The sequence below is a fragment of the Peromyscus maniculatus genome, chromosome 9, assembly GCF_049852395.1.
Source record: "Peromyscus maniculatus bairdii isolate BWxNUB_F1_BW_parent chromosome 9, HU_Pman_BW_mat_3.1, whole genome shotgun sequence".
NCBI classification, from domain to species: Eukaryota; Metazoa; Chordata; class Mammalia; order Rodentia; family Cricetidae; genus Peromyscus; species Peromyscus maniculatus.
Genome location: NC_134860.1, coordinates 85,989,511 through 86,005,613, shown reverse-complemented (window position 1 = coordinate 86,005,613; position 16,103 = coordinate 85,989,511). Strand labels below are relative to the sequence as shown.

Sequence of the window (16,103 nt, the reverse complement as noted above, 5' to 3'; positions counted from 1 at the left end):
CCCATGATGGTAAAAGTTCAGCTGTAGGGTAGAACCAGCAGACGAAGTAGTGAGGCAGAGGAAGCAAACATGCCTACCTGTAGATGGGGTTGGTTTACCAGATGCATAATGGCCTTCTACCCAGAAGACCACCGCCAGATGTGTACACATGCATTTGCCACTTCACCTACTTTCCCATAGCACTGTAAAGAGTATGTTCATATTATAATGCAATATAGAGTGTTTGGTCTGTTGCATGTACAACACCATTTCTGTAATAACAAGCTGTTACACACCAGGTATTCTAATGGGGTACTTTGTCAATGTTTAGGACTCTGGACCTAGGATTAGTGAATACAAGGAGAAAATATGAGCATATGCTGAACAATTAGCTTAGACAAACAATTTCTATTTTTGTTAGTACAAGGTAGAAGGAAATTAAATTAACTTTCCTCTGGACAACACAGAAAATTGCTATTTCTGATGCCAGAGGAAAAGATTTTTCTGGTCTAGACTCAGTCACTTACCACTCAGCAGATAAGAAGTTTGTTTAGGTCAGTAAAGGGGAATTTTGGAAACCTAGTGAAGAGAATCTAAACTTGAAGAGAGGCTGAGTGGCCTTGGGCATCCCTTATACAGCACCCTGCTGATAAGGCAGTCTCACAGACTGAATGCACTAGATTTTCCCACCAGCTCTGATTTCATGAAATATTACAGGTCACAAACTGTTGAGGATCAGAGTCAGAAAAGCTAGCAAAGCATTTTAGAGCCTGCTCCAAGATCTGTTTCTAAGGGGTAACTTCTCCAATAGGCATTTAGGAGAGGAGAGAAGAGAAACAAAAATTTTAAAAGTAACCAGTATTTTATTTAAGCTTTGGTGACTGCCCTCTCTCCTTTCAGTATTTCCCTTCCAGAAAGACAGCTGATTGCTTGCAGTGCGTACACACACACACACACACACACACACACACACACACACACACACACACACACACACACACACACGCCACTTCCTTCTAGCCTTTCAGGTACAAACTGCGGCTGTCTCTAAAATCAAACCTCCAGGCAGACACCCAACAATGCTTGCACCCTGGAAACTATCATCTTGCCATCACCAACAGTGCAGCTTAAAATGAAGACATGAGGAACCTTTATGGATTTCATAGATTGGCTTTTCTGGCTCTCTCTCATCCTGGCACAAAGAAGTTGAGGCTGCTGTTCTTTGAGAAAAGTGTGTTTTCTTGCTCTGTGCAAAGATCTGCTGGACCCGCATGACTGGGAGGAACTGGTTGGCAAAGCAGGATTTTGTGGAACCGCTTTTGTGCCTTCGGATACCAATGTGGTCTTGATTTATTTTAATTCTCCCTCTTTTGCGAGCAACATGTGGACTTGGGATTTAACTGGCGCAATAAAGAGCAAGGCTGGTTGACAGGCGCTTTGGTGCCAGACCTAGTGGCATCTCCTAGCAGCCTTGAAGAGCCAGTCCTTGTTCCAGCTTCTTTGGCGGGCTGTGGACATATCATGTCCAGGAGTGGACACTGTAAATGTCCCCTTCTGGCCCTGGGCTTTCCGGTGCATCCGAGTTCCTGGTCTTAATTGACAGGCCAGTGACTATTGGCTGAAGTTCCCTAGCGATTTGCATGAACGGGGAGGGAGTGTCCTCCGCCACCCTCCCTTCTGGAGCGCGCTGACTGCAGCCTCCCAGGGAATGCGCGGCCAAGGGAACGCGCGCAGCTCGCTGGTCCAGGCAGTGAGCTTGCGCCCGGCGACCTGGCACCCGTGCCTGGATATGGGGCATCTACATCGTCCCAGGAGCAGTACCAGCCACAGGAACCTGACGGTAAGGATGCAGAAACCCTGGGTCCCCCAGAAGTTGCAATGCTCTCCAGCTGTTCCTACTCCTTGACGGTGTTTTCAAACGTTTTCCCATAATGCAAACTTCAGGAGAAGATGGGAGGGGGAGAACGGAGTTTTGGATACAGCGCCTATGGTATTTTAGCAAATAGCTTCGTCCCTCGGGTTGAGAAAGGAAGTTTCTGAAGCAGAAATGTTGCATGAGGCGGAGGGCCGAGGGTGCCCTCAATTCTCTTTATATTCAGGGGTGTAAGAATTGATTCCTGTGGCCGATGTAAGCTTCTAACTGTCTGCTGCAACTGACAAATGCTTTTGCATAATAATTTTCCGGGTTTACATTGCTGGGTCCTAAGCTTGGCAGGAGGTAGAAGGCATGATAAGAGATAGGGACTCAGATCATTTGGTTTGATTTTTATGTGCAAACTAAAATGAACCCCCCCCCATCTAAGGGGGGGGGGAGCAGGTAGGGATTATGTCTCAATTTTCCATATTGTTGTTGTTATTATTATTGGTGTTGATGCTGTTGCTTATGGTGGCTTCATAGAAAATGAGTGTAACACGTTAGGTGTTTGGGGACCTTAATGGCAGAATCATTTCAATGAGAAGTAAATCATTCACCGCTCAGCGCTTTCTGCCACCATCTCCTTCTTTCCCCATAACCTAAAGAGGTTGCCTGTCGCGTTGCGCAGCCCTTGAGTCCAAGTCTTCTCTGCTGTGTGTTTCCAGGGACCCAATGCCATACGATTTGTGATTGTAAATGTTAGCTAGACGAGGCTAGTGATCCTACCGGGTGGGAGTGGGGAGAATATAAGATGAGGAAAAAGGAGTAAGTTTCATGACAGCTTTGCTCCACAGACCTCCCTCTGTGGCAGCAAGTTTCCTCTCATTGCTTGCGCTTGCAATGAGAGGTTTTGTTTGTGGAAAGGGGAATGAGGATTTAGCGTTGTCCCGGGCGGGGGTCACTCCGTCCTAACTCCCCTCTCTGCTTCCGGGAGTGTGTAATCACCTTCTCCCCTCCCTTCACTCCAGCATGTTTTTCTGCTTTTCCTCTTCGTGGGACCCTTCAACTGCCTCGCGAGTTACAGCCGTGCCACCGAGCTTCTGTACAGCCTAAACGAGGGACTGCCCGCGGGGGTGCTCATAGGCAGCCTGGCCGAAGACCTAAGGCTGCTGCCCCGGGCCTCTGGGAGGCAGAGTCAGCAACTGCTGCATCCAGAGCGCACTGCCACTGAGGGGAACCCCCCTCTCTCTTTCAGCTTGGCCTCTGGAGGGCTGAGTGGCCAGTATGTGACCCTAGACAACCGCTCCGGGGAGCTGCACACTTCTGCCCAGGAGATCGACAGAGAAGCGCTGTGTCTCGATGGGGGCGGAGGGACTGCCTGGGGCGGCAGCACCTCCATTGCCTCCTCTCCTTCCTCTGACTCTTGCCTTTTGCTTCTGGATGTGCTGGTCCTGCCTCAGGAATATTTTAGGTTTGTAAAGGTGAAAATTGCCATCAGGGATATCAACGACAATGCTCCACAGTTCCCAATTTCTGAAATCTCTGTTTGGGTCCCGGAAAATTCACCTGTAAACACCCGATTGGCGATAGAGCACCCAGCCGTGGACCCCGATGTAGGCATCAATGGAGTGCAAACCTATCGCTTACTGGACTACCATGGCATGTTTACCCTGGATGTGGAGGAGAATGAGAATGGGGAACGAACCCCCTACTTGATTGTCATGGGTGCTTTGGACAGAGAAACCCAGGACCAGTATGTAAGCATCATCATAGCTGAGGATGGTGGTTCCCCACCACTGCTGGGCAGTGCCACCCTCACCATTGGCATAAGTGACATTAATGACAATTGTCCTCTCTTTATAGACTCGCAAATTAATGTCACCGTCTATGGAAATGCTACAGTGGGCACCCCCATTGCAGCTGTCCAGGCTGTCGATAGAGACTTAGGGACCAACGCACAGATCACTTACAGTTACAGCCAGAAAGTTCCACAGGAATCCAAGGATTTGTTCCACCTGGATGAGACGACTGGAGTCATTAAACTTTTCAGTACGATTGGTGGGAGTGTTCTACAGACACATAAGCTCACCATCCTTGCTAATGGACCAGGCTGTATCCCTGCAGTAATCACTGCTCTTGTGTCCATCATCAAAGTCATTTTCAGACCCCCAGAAATCGTCCCACGTTATATTGCAAATGAGATGGATGGGGTTGTGTATCTAAAAGAACTGGAGCCTGTTAACACCCCAATTGCGTTTTTCACCATAAGAGATCCAGAAGGTAAATCCAAGATTAACTGCTACCTCGATGGTGAAGGGCCATTTAGGCTAGCACCCTACAAGCCGTACAACAATGAATATCTGTTGGAGACCACGAAACCTATGGACTATGAGCAGCAGCAATTCTATGAAATAGCTGTAGTGGCCTGGAACTCGGAAGGGTTTCATGTCAAGAGAGTCGTTAAAGTACAACTTTTAGATGACAATGACAATGCTCCTGTTTTCCTTCAACCTTTGATAGAACTGACCATTGAAGAAAACAACGCGCCCAATGCCTTTCTAACGAAGCTCTATGCTACGGATGCTGACAGCGGTGAGAGGGGGCAAGTTTCCTATTTCCTGGGGCCAGACGCACCATCATATTTTTCCTTAGACAGTGTCACAGGGATTCTGACCGTTTCTACCCAGCTAGACAGAGAAGAGAAAGAAAAGTATAGGTACACTGTCCGTGCTGTGGACTGTGGGAAGCCACCCAGAGAATCTGTGGCTACAGTGGCTCTCACTGTGTTGGATAAAAACGACAACAGTCCCAGGTTCATCAACAAGGACTTCAGCTTTTTTGTGCCAGAAAACTTTCCAGGATATGGTGAAATTGGAGTCATTAGTGTAACAGATGCCGATGCTGGGAGGAATGGATGGGTAGCCCTTTCAGTGGTAAACCAGAGTGACATTTTTGTCATAGATACAGGAAAGGGCATGCTGAGAGCTAAAGTCTCTTTAGACAGAGAGCAGCAAAGCTCTTACACTCTGTGGGTGGAAGCTGTCGATGGGGGTGAGCCTGCCCTTTCTTCCACCACAAAAATCACAATTCTCCTTCTGGACATCAATGATAACCCTCCTCTTGTCTTATTTCCTCAGTCTAATATGTCTTATCTGTTGGTCCTACCTTCCACTCTCCCTGGCTCACCAGTTACAGAGGTCTATGCTGTTGATAAAGATACAGGCATGAATGCTGTCATAGCTTACAGTATCATAGGGAGAAGAGGTCCCAGGCCTGAGTCCTTCAGAATTGACCCTAAAACTGGCAACATAACTCTGGAAGAAGCTTTGCTGCAGACAGATTATGGACTGCATCGCTTACTGGTGAAAGTGAGTGACCATGGCTACCCCGAGCCTCTGCATTCCACTGTCATGGTGAACCTATTTGTCAATGACACTGTCAGTAACGAAAGCTATATTGAGAGTCTTTTAAGAAAAGAACCAGAAATTAATATAGAAGAGAAAGAACCACAAATCTCAATAGAACCAACTCATAGGAAGGCAGAGTCTGTGTCCTGTATGCCCACATTAGTAGCTCTGTCTGTCATCAGCCTGGGTTCCATCACACTAGTAACAGGGATGGGCATCTATATCTGCTTACGGAAAGGTAAAAAGCATCACAGGGAAGACGAAAATTTGGAAGTACAAATTCCCCTGAAAGGAAAAATTGACTTGTGTATGAGAGAGAGGAAACCAATGGATATTTCTAATATTTGATGTTTCATTGTGGAATAACAGAGAGGGATGTTTTAACTGCCATGAGTAGTCTTTGTCAACGCAAACAAGGATGTGCTAATGCAGTTCCACTGGAGGACAACTAATTTATAACTTGTAACATATTGTAAATAGCTGTTTACAGGTTTTTAATTCAAATTCAGAGGTTATAAAATGTGTACAGAATTTTTAAATGAAAATTAGTACTAACAGCTATATCATTGTTATTTATATATAAATATATAAAACGCTGGACATAACTGGCAGCTCCCATACACCAAGCAGATGACTGACAAAACTCAAGACTAAGGTAAGAAAAGTACGTTTTTGTTGTTCTAAAATGTCTTTTCACCACAAGAGGGCACCAGATGACCCTTTGCAGGGAACTGCAGTATTGTACATGATGGTTGTTGTACATTAACGAGAGAGTATATTTTAAAATATGTTGTTTTTCACATTAAATATAAAATTAAAGTAAATCGAATTTCCCTACTTAAATATATGATAAGAATGAAAAGAAATCCACTTGGAAACAGGATTCATTACCTCTTAAGGACATCAATTATGGTTTGAAAGAGAGGACATTTAAAAGAAGTGCAATTCATGTTGGGCAAGCATCAAAACATTGCCATGTGTTACAGATTTGACCTGCTGAAAAGCGCACTCTTTTGCATATGTCCCCCTGCTGCCGGTCGGCTTTACCACTGCACTTACTTGCTAGAGTTACAGGAGGTGGGCATCATTTGTGGACTCTTTTTGTGAAAAGTAAACTAGACGTTACACAAGAAGCACACCGGGCTATCAATCCCCGCTTGCTGGCTCGGTGTTGACGACGACGTCAGTGCATCCTCAGCTTGTCAGCAACAGTTTGTTCTTGGATTATATGTCAGGTTGTGTATGATTGTATTCATCCACCACGTGAGAAAAAATAAAAGTTGCATTCAAGTTAAATTCCTCTGAAAGCTAGTGTTCACTATTGGTTGTTTTAGTTAGGCATTTTATGCGAACGTGATACTTTCTCTGTAGTTGTTTAGCTCCATTGGCTACCATTCTGGCTCCTTTCTTTGGTTCTGGAAAACATCCAATGGTTTATTTGTAAGCAGATTCCTTTGATAATTTAGTTTTTACTGACTCTTTTGCAATGAAGAAAACTGGTTTGTCAGTGATTTCTAACTTGTCCTTCTTTGCATGAGATGGAGATTTTATTTTATGTAAGAACTATAGAGAAGCTGTCAGTGTAAACGAGAAATGTGTTAGCTTCAAATGCGTCACTTTACTTATCATCATCATGTGTCTGTACCGTACCAAAATTGTTTATATGTCTGCAAATTAAAGGTATATATTTTCATAATTTCTTGATTGTTTCTACCATTTTATATTTGAACATGGGCTTGTTCTTTCACTGAAGTGCCTGCTATTGGTGTCTGTTTGTTTTTAGGATTAAATTGTAGTATTCTGCTATGCTAAAGTTTATATTAAACTAATTCATGACTTACTTAAGCATTGGGTAAATTATTAAGGGTGTGTATAATTGTAGCATATATGGAAGAGAGTATGCTGGTATGTATAAGTTCTTATGAAAACTTACACCCATGCACGTGTATATTCATATTAACTAATTATAAATTTAATATCAGTGTAACTTTTCTCTCACATTCCAGCAAAACTTTTGTTTGCTGTGTTTCACTAGCTTGCAATAATTTTTAAGTTAATAACACACCATGAAGAAAAAAAACTTAAACACAAACACAGGATTTATTAGATTTATATTAATTACATATTTTTGTTTTCTTCAACTTGGATATCTGGATAAATAAATATATAAGGCAGCAGAGTTTGAGACAAAAAATCAATATATTTTCATGAAAGTTCCTTTTGTATGATAGGTACTTGAACTAGGAGACTTATAAGGCCATGTAAGCCCATAAATTGTTCATTCACAGCTCTTATGTAACAAAATAGGAAAACATCCTTTCTAGTCATGTTTTATTTAGTTTCTTTTATCAAAGGAGGAACTACATAAAAGATATGTAGCACCATTAATAAAAAACAAGTCATCCACGAGCTCCATGACTTTTGCCAACATTATAAAGAGAAAAATAAATATTCTATTCATTTCAAAATTCGAACATGATTCGTGTGTTAAAGGGGGTGGCTACTGGACTTGTTTCTTGCATGAGAAATATCTATAACCTTAATAAAATTATGTATTTTAAAATAATTTTGTTGTAGGATTTCCTTTACACATAATTTTATTCACATTAAAAACAGAAATATCAGGGAAAGCTAAAGTCGATTAAGCTTAAAGATAAAAGCTTCTTTTTCCTAAGACTCTGTGCTAGAACAGTTGCCAAAATGTATGCTAATCATGTCAGTGTTGTTAGTTAAGCTGGCACAAAGATAACTGTTCCATTCATTAAAAGCCCTAATATCCATTTAACAGTTTGAGAACCAGTGAGTTACACTTGCCCAATTTAATGATGAAGGGAGGGCTCTGATATTTGTCGTGTCAAATACATCCTACATTATGGAGGAAAGGGTTCATTAATTTGAACTGAGAAATACAATACCAATATAGTAATTTAAGCTGGGGGGGGTGGAAATAATTACATTATTTTTGCATTATCTGACTATTGACCGTACAGTTTTTAAAGCTATTTTTTTTTACTGGCAGATAAACTTTTATCATAAAAAGTTCAAAAATAACACACACACACACACACACACACACACACACACACACACACACCACATACTTCTTTTAATCCTGAAGAGTTGGTGCATTAGAAAAACTTAAATCTTTAATGTTTTGGATGCTGTACTAGTGTTTTAGAAAATAGCAGGCTTGATTGTACTATGAAATAACATCAGTAAAAGAAGCATTAAAGATGGTGTATGAAGTTGACTTGATTGCAGTAAGAAGTCTCACAAAGAGTCTAATTTGCACTACTAGGAGATTCCCCAATTGACAAGTATAAATGGAGAAATCAAGCAATTCTCCATGAGGACAAATTTCAAAATAACTATCTTTGACAGAAACAGGAAAATGCAATCAAAATGTAGCAGTGCAAAAGGGGTGTTCTTCAGCTCCTTGGGGAGCCTCTGTTCATGGAGACATGGAACACACATATGGGAGGCTGTCTTCACTCTAAGCTGGATTTGTGCACTCAAAGGTAAAGTAGTTTACCATCACAAAATTCCATATACCCGACTTACATAATCTACTTATCATGGTGTGTTTACATGTAACTAGTAAATAATATTGACAGGAGAGTCAACAGTGGTGCAAGAAATCATAAAAAAAAATATTAATTAAGTTCATTCCTAATTACTGTGCAATGGAGATCCATCATCTTTTCCCTAGTTATTTTAATTTTAGGTAAGAAATTATCATGTAAACTTTCAGAGAGAATACACATAATTACGATCTTTAATGATTTTCACATCACTTATTTATGCATAATATTTCTTAAATTATTCCTTTTCTTTGTATGATAAACTCCTAAACTTGAAATGTTTTCCTTTATATTTATTTCATTTAATTTTTAGTGGGGCCATGGTACAGCTGTATGTGGAGGTCAGAGAACAACTTCCAGCCGTCAGTTCCAGGGATCAAACTCAGGTTGTGATACTTAGCAGCAAGCTCCTTTATTCTTTGAGCCATCTCACTGGTCCCCGGATTGCCATCCTTTAAGGACACCACACAAAGTAAATGAACACCACACAAACCTAATAATGTGCAAAGAAAGAACACTGTGCTAATTAAAAACATCTGGTTTCTCGTTTTATATGTATTTTCTACACAAAATTAAGAAGGAATTAACCATCAAGATGGCAGGGTTTCTTACAAACTTGTATTATGGTGTGGGAGGCCAATAAGAAAACAAAATTTCAAAATGTTCTGCCTGATAGAAACACCTATATTATGGATGTCATGGCAACAGGACCTACCCTAATTTTAGAAGTTTCCAGAAGGCCTCAGAATGGAAGTGATTTCTATTCTGTGTTCCTCTCAAAGGGAAACGTTAGGCAAGGGGATATAGGAGGGGACAAGGGAATCTGAAAGTGAGAGGATTGTATGCAAGGCAGAAAACTGTGTGCATGTGTGTTTCCAGAGCGGCCAGCCTTCCAGGTCTTCCTGGCTTCAGGGATAAGCAATGAAAGAAATCAAAAAAGAGTTTGGAGAGGAAAGATAGTATTTTCTTAATTTTCCAATCAAGAAATTTCTGTATTTAAAAGACCACTTTGACGATATGTATAAATTTTGTTGAAAAGTAAATACATATTGAACAAAACCTTTACTGATAATTTGACTTAATAAGAGCTTTATACTAGAGTATATGAAATATACAGGATTTTTATATAGGGTATAAATACAATATAATAGATAAAACTAGAGATACTATAAAATTTGCATATGAAAACCAGCAAGTAAATAGTTTCTGTAATTTGTTTTGAGCCTTTTAAAAAATTTTTGAAAAACATAAGTGATCATATTCACAGTAAATCAGCAATGAGTGATTTGAGGCAATAACTCCCATCTCTAATGTTTGGTTTTATGACAGATGGAATTACAAAGGCACTAATTTACCCAGTTTATTTCATCTTTATGTCTGTCAATTCTATTCAATTTAGTAAACATTACTGTGTGTCCATGTGGTAGATATTTCATTATGAGTGTAATGTAAGCTACTGTATTTCCTTTGTAGGCACAATAAAAATGCACATGCACAAAACTTTCATGCTGAAAAATTGGGAAAATATAGTAGGATGTTAATGTATGATGTTCAGGATAAATATAATTGCCAATGTTATCTGAAAACAAAATGAGATTATGATGAATTTAGTGATTCGGGGGATACTCTAGAAAACATGACCTCAAGAACTGGCAAATAAGAGCCTAAGCACTACGGTCTCTGAGCTTCAACATCAGTTTTCAATAGCATACATAATTTAGCAATCCTATTCTCTGCACTGTTTTGGTGTTTTATTTTGAAGAACTTATCTGTACTTAACAGTCAGCAGGAAAGTCTCCAATCACAGCTGAACAAGCATGCATTTGTTACAAAGCAGCATCATAGGCAGTCTTGGACTCCTTTCATATACTTCCCCCTTCTAATATCCTCTTATGTGAAAATTATTAACATAACTTTTATTAAGTAGAACTTTGAAAATTTAAAGAGATAATTTGTAATTAATATTTTCCACAAATTGAGTGTTCTATGATATTAATTTTTGTTGTTATTGAAATTAAAAGTATCCCATGAAGTGGTCATAACAGTTTATTCTCCCATTCTTCCATAAAAATGTATCCAAACAATATTCTTTATTATATAACAAAAGTCCATGAGTTTAACAATATTTTAGATAAAAAGCTGTTACAGAATCCATGCTCCAACATAGTTATGCCCCTTTTATATATCATAAGGTTCACAGTTTCCTTTTTCTCTGACAATGAGTTCATACATTCCTTTTCTCTTAGAAACGTCACAGGGGCCTGGAATATGATTTCTATTTTCAAGCTGTGATAATAGAGAGACCAAACCACTGATTCTACACTGGAAGTAACTAAGACTTTTGATATTACACAAAGGATTGCAGAGTGAAATAGGTGGTAGTCTAGCATGTTTAAGGACATGGATTCAATCCCTAAAGGAAGAAAAAGAGACACAAAGGAATGAAATAAAGAAAAGTAATATATCTGTGGTTGTTTGAATAAGAATGGCCCTCTTAGGCACATATGTTTTAATACTTGGTCCCCAGTTAGTGGAACTGTTGAAAAAGGATTAGGATTTATTTCACTTTTGAAGTAGGTATGGTTTTGTTAGAGGAGGTGTGTCACTGGAGGTGGGCTTTGAGGTTTCACAGGTATAACCATATCTAGGGTCTCTCTCTTTGCTTTCTGGATGTAAACTCTCAGCTACTATTTCTATGATGTGTCTGACTACTAGCTGCCATGTTCCCTGTCATGAGGTCATAATACTCCAGTCTTCTGGAAACATAAGACCAAAATTAAACTCTTTATTTTATAAGTTGCCTTGGCCATGGTATTTCATCAAAGCAATAGAAAAGTGTTTAAGACAGAAGTGGACACCAGTGAGTAGTCTATTGCCATGAAAGGCATGGTCACGGTATGTGGAAGACTTTGTGACTTTGGACTTGAAAAGCAGTTGAATGCTGTAAGTGGGGCTTGATGGGCAAATCAGGTAAGAACTTGGAAGACAGTGGTACTGAGATCAATGTGGATTATAGAGACTCAGCTCATGAGATTTGGGAGGTTAACAATATTAGAAACTGGACTAGAAACCATTCTTGGGATATTTTGGTGAAGAATGTGGCTGCTTTTTGCACTAGTCTTAAGAATCTGCCTGAAGCTAATCAAAGAGTTTTAGAATAATTTCATTGGCAGAGAGCATTTCAAGAGAGCCTATTATTGAGTCTGTCACATTGTTATTAGCAATCATTTTTCTGCAGGTCTCAGTGAACAAGAGCAAGCAAGGCAAAACCAAAAGCAAAATGTACAGTTTAAGGAGAAAAATGAGCAGCAGGAAATTTAAGTTGGGACTTTTGCTTAAAGAGGAAATATAGGGCTGAAATGAAATGGAATAAAGGGAGTGATGCACTCAGACTAAGAATCTACCCAGCTAACACTGCATCTTGTAAAAAGAAAATGCCTACAAATAATTTGCCCTAAAGAGCAACAAACAGTCAAAGGTTGTGAAGGTTTTATTAAAAGGGGGGCCAAATACCAGCCCTAGCAGGCAGCCAAACCTGGTAGAAACTTGGCTCCAGCTTTAGAGTAATGAAGGATGCTGGACTAAAGAGTCTGTGGAAACCTCCTGTCTGGTTAAGGCAAGCCACTAAGGCCAAGCCTGTGACCCAGGGATTCCTTCAGTGAGGACCTGAGATGCCATTGAATGAAGCTTTGAAAGCAAAGCTTGGATTGTGTTGGAGTCCCCAAGATGTTAGAAATGATAGTCTGTGGAATATCTTCCAGGAAGAATTGTATACAGGAAGTAGAACCAGACTGAGATAGAAGTGTGTTTTAGTCAGCAAAGCCAGGACAGAGCCTTCTGAGCCCTTCGACATCAGACATGGAGTCATAGGATTTGGAAATTTCTTTGCTGGTTTTCAGTTTTGCTTTGGTGCCATATTTCCTCATTAAACCTTTTGTGTTTTGGAAGAGTGAGGTATATTCTGTTCTATTGGATGTTGGTAATGTATATACTGTCTACATTGTATGTATATAATTTTGCTTTTTACTTTTACATGGGTTATAATTAAGAGATTGTCTTGATTCTCAGAAGATCTGACTTTTACACTGAATTGAGACTGAAAGACTGTGAAGATTTTTGAAGTTGAACTCAATTTACTTTGCATTATGATAAGGCCAGGAGCCTATGGGTATTAGAGAGTGAAATCTGGTAATTTTAATGAGAATGGCCCCAAGAGGCATATATGTTTGAATGCTTGGTCCCACATAAGTGAGACTGATTGAGAAGGATTAGGTGTGGCTTTTTGGATTGGATGTGTCACTGGGGGTGGGCTTTAAGGTTTTAAATGTCCACACAAGTCTCAATGTTTTTCTGTTTCCTGTTGTGAATCGAGATGGAAGCTCTCAGCTGGTAACTCAGCCTGACATCTGACTGCCATCTTCCCCACTTTGATATTCCTGGAATCAGATGAACTGTGAGCATCAAATTAATCTCTTTCTCTTATAGGTCGCCTTGGTCATGATGTTTTGTTGGGATAATAGGAAGGACAATAGCTAAGGATGTAAGTGAGAGGACAGCAATCCTGAATTTAAAAATGTTTAAAAGGTTAAAGAAAACCCAGCATATACCCAAATGACTCTATGCCCTATAAAACTGCATTTCCATAGCATTGCGGCTCTATTCATAGTCCCAGGGAAATAGAACCAGCCTAGAAATCAATCAACAACATGAATGAATAGTTTAAATGTGAGATATTTATGTATACACACACACACACACACACACACACACACACACACACACATATATATATACTGAAATTTTGTTCAGGGTTAAAAATTAGGGAACGTTGAGGAAAATGGATGGATCTAGAATACTGAGTGAAGTAACTCAGGCTCAGAAACACAAATGTCCCATGCTTTCTATTATTTGAACATTCTAGCTAAGCATCTTTAGAAAATTGTGCGAAATACTGGCTGCTGGTGAAGGCCAGACAGAAAGGGGCCATTAGAAGAAGGAAGATAAATAGTAAAACACAATGGACTGGAAATTGAAGGCAGAGACTAATGGTGGAAGAAGAGTCTAAGCAGAAATAGAGTCAATGGGAGAGAAGAGGTGAGAAGAGAAACAAGTAAACAAATCTAGGAATACTGTTGGAGAAAACACATAGTTTCTTCATAGGATATATAGAGATCAAGCTGAAGATTATTTAGAAGTGTCCTCCATAATTGGATAACGTTCATAGTGACAGAAGTTTCTGATGGGGGGAGGGGGAGTCATCAAAACTTAGCCAGTTTTGAGTCCTGTAGTCAATAATAAATCTGCCAGTCAAATTGTGCCCTCTAGTGTGATAGTGGCATGCTTATTATGGGTAACTGTCTTAGTTACTTTTGTATTACTCTAAAGAATACCATGAGCAAGGCAACTTATAATAGAGTTTATTTGGACTTTCAAGTTCAAGATGGTTAGCATCTGTGATCATTTTGGTGGAGCATGGCAGAAGGCAGGCAGGCATGGCACTGGAGTAGTAACTGAGAGCTTACATTATGATCCACAAGAAGGCAGCAGAGACAGAGAGAGTCAGAGACAGAGAGAACACTACCTCGGAAGAACATTAGCTTTTGAAACTTCAAAGCCTGCCCCTAGTGACATACCACCTCCAGTAAGGCCACACATCCTATTCTTTCCCAAACAGTTCGACTAACTGGAGACCCAAGCATTCAAAAGTATAAGCCTATAGGCCATTCTCATCCAAACAACCACAATCGCCAAACACTTTTGGATCGGACTATAGGCAAACACTATAGAACATTATAGAATCCATGCTTGGTTCCAAAAATCTGGCCAAGAACTCCTTGCTAGAAAGGTCATGGATCCTAGGGAGGAAAATACTGTTGTTTTGCTAAATGCTCTGTTGTCAAACTGCCATCCAAATACTCATGTTTATGTTCATAGACTAGTGTTGCATCTAGGCATCACCAGAGGAGCTTATTATTGTAGTAGACAGCAAACAGTTAATGCAGAAACTCACCACTAGCCAAAGTGCAAAGAATAAGTGATGGTGTGGTGCAATACTCTACACAGAACAGATACATCATCACCTGATACAAAGCTTGGGGAAATACTTCATAAGCTGGAGAGGGAGTGAAATGCAAAAGTCGACATGGGGATGTATAGCAAAAACTATTTCTTCAGTAGATGACATAAATGGAATATTCATGACCTCACAGTAGATGTGCTTATCTGCACAACTGGGCCTGTGAATTTTCCTCATGGGTGCAAGAGAGGCATATGAGACTCCACTCCTCCCTGAGGAATTATTGGCAGTTGACTGAATATTGGCATTATTGGCAAATGACTGAAAGCCATTATGCAACTGTATAAAACTGTCAAAACATTTATAAAAAAAATTGAAAAAAAAAGATTAACACAGCTGCTCATCCATCAGAGCTGTTGTAAGACAATTTCTCCAATTTTACCTTCATTGGAAAGGTAACCATTATGATGCTTACAGAGACAATAGACCAGGTGTCAAATTCTCAAAGATAAAATGTCATCTAATTAGTCAATGAACATGAATTATTAAGTGAATAGTTATATATTTCCCCATATTTACAAGGGAGATAACATAATTTTAAAAATGAAACTCCTTACACTTTATAAATAGAAGTAAATATACAGGAAATATGAAATTAAGCATTTAGCAAACTTATTGTCAGAAAACAACAGCAAAAAGTTCAAATAAAGAACAAGTATGAATAATCAAGCAAAGCTTTAGTAAGCCCTGAAGGAAATGAGAAGTACTAAAACTGATTTGTAATAAGGGTTAAATATTGTACTTAAAATATTGCATATTAGGTTTATAAAAGTGTGGTTAGAATGTGGTGACATTGGGAGTAATTAATTTTAAAATGAAGAGGTTGACATTTTAGCCAAAGGAATAAAAGCAAAAGCAAGAAAGTAGAAAGAAAAAATTAAGTGGTTTTGTTATTAGTCAACTTGAAATTACATAAGAAATAAAAATCACCTATCCATAATAATTTTAAGAAGCACACAGAAGATCAGGCTTTGAGGATTACAGGTGGAGAGACAAATATGGAGGAAAATCCTGGATGGCTTCTCTCAGGAGCACACAAACTCAGTTTGTCAACTCCAAAGGAGTATGGAGTTACAATTTTTCCTTTAATGTTTAGAGTATAATACTATCAAACTTTAGCAAAGCTAAACACAACGTACAATGCACACGAGTCATTAATGTAGCCAATGTGTTCAGTCTGTGCCTTTAAAAATTGATTATTATGC

General features: G+C 39.6%; 1 protein-coding gene across 1 annotated transcript; it reads left to right on the top strand.

The window, feature by feature from the left end:
• Positions 1-1,641: 1,641 nt before the first annotated feature.
• On the top strand, positions 1,642-7,794 carry Pcdh20 (protocadherin 20). Its single transcript, XM_006975541.4, has 2 exons — positions 1,642-1,819; positions 2,863-7,794. Exons 1-2 carry the CDS (start codon positions 1,688-1,690, stop codon positions 5,587-5,589), a joined length of 2,859 nt encoding a protein of 952 aa, XP_006975603.1. The 5' UTR covers positions 1,642-1,687; the 3' UTR covers positions 5,590-7,794.
• The last annotated feature ends 8,309 nt before the right edge of the window (positions 7,795-16,103 follow it).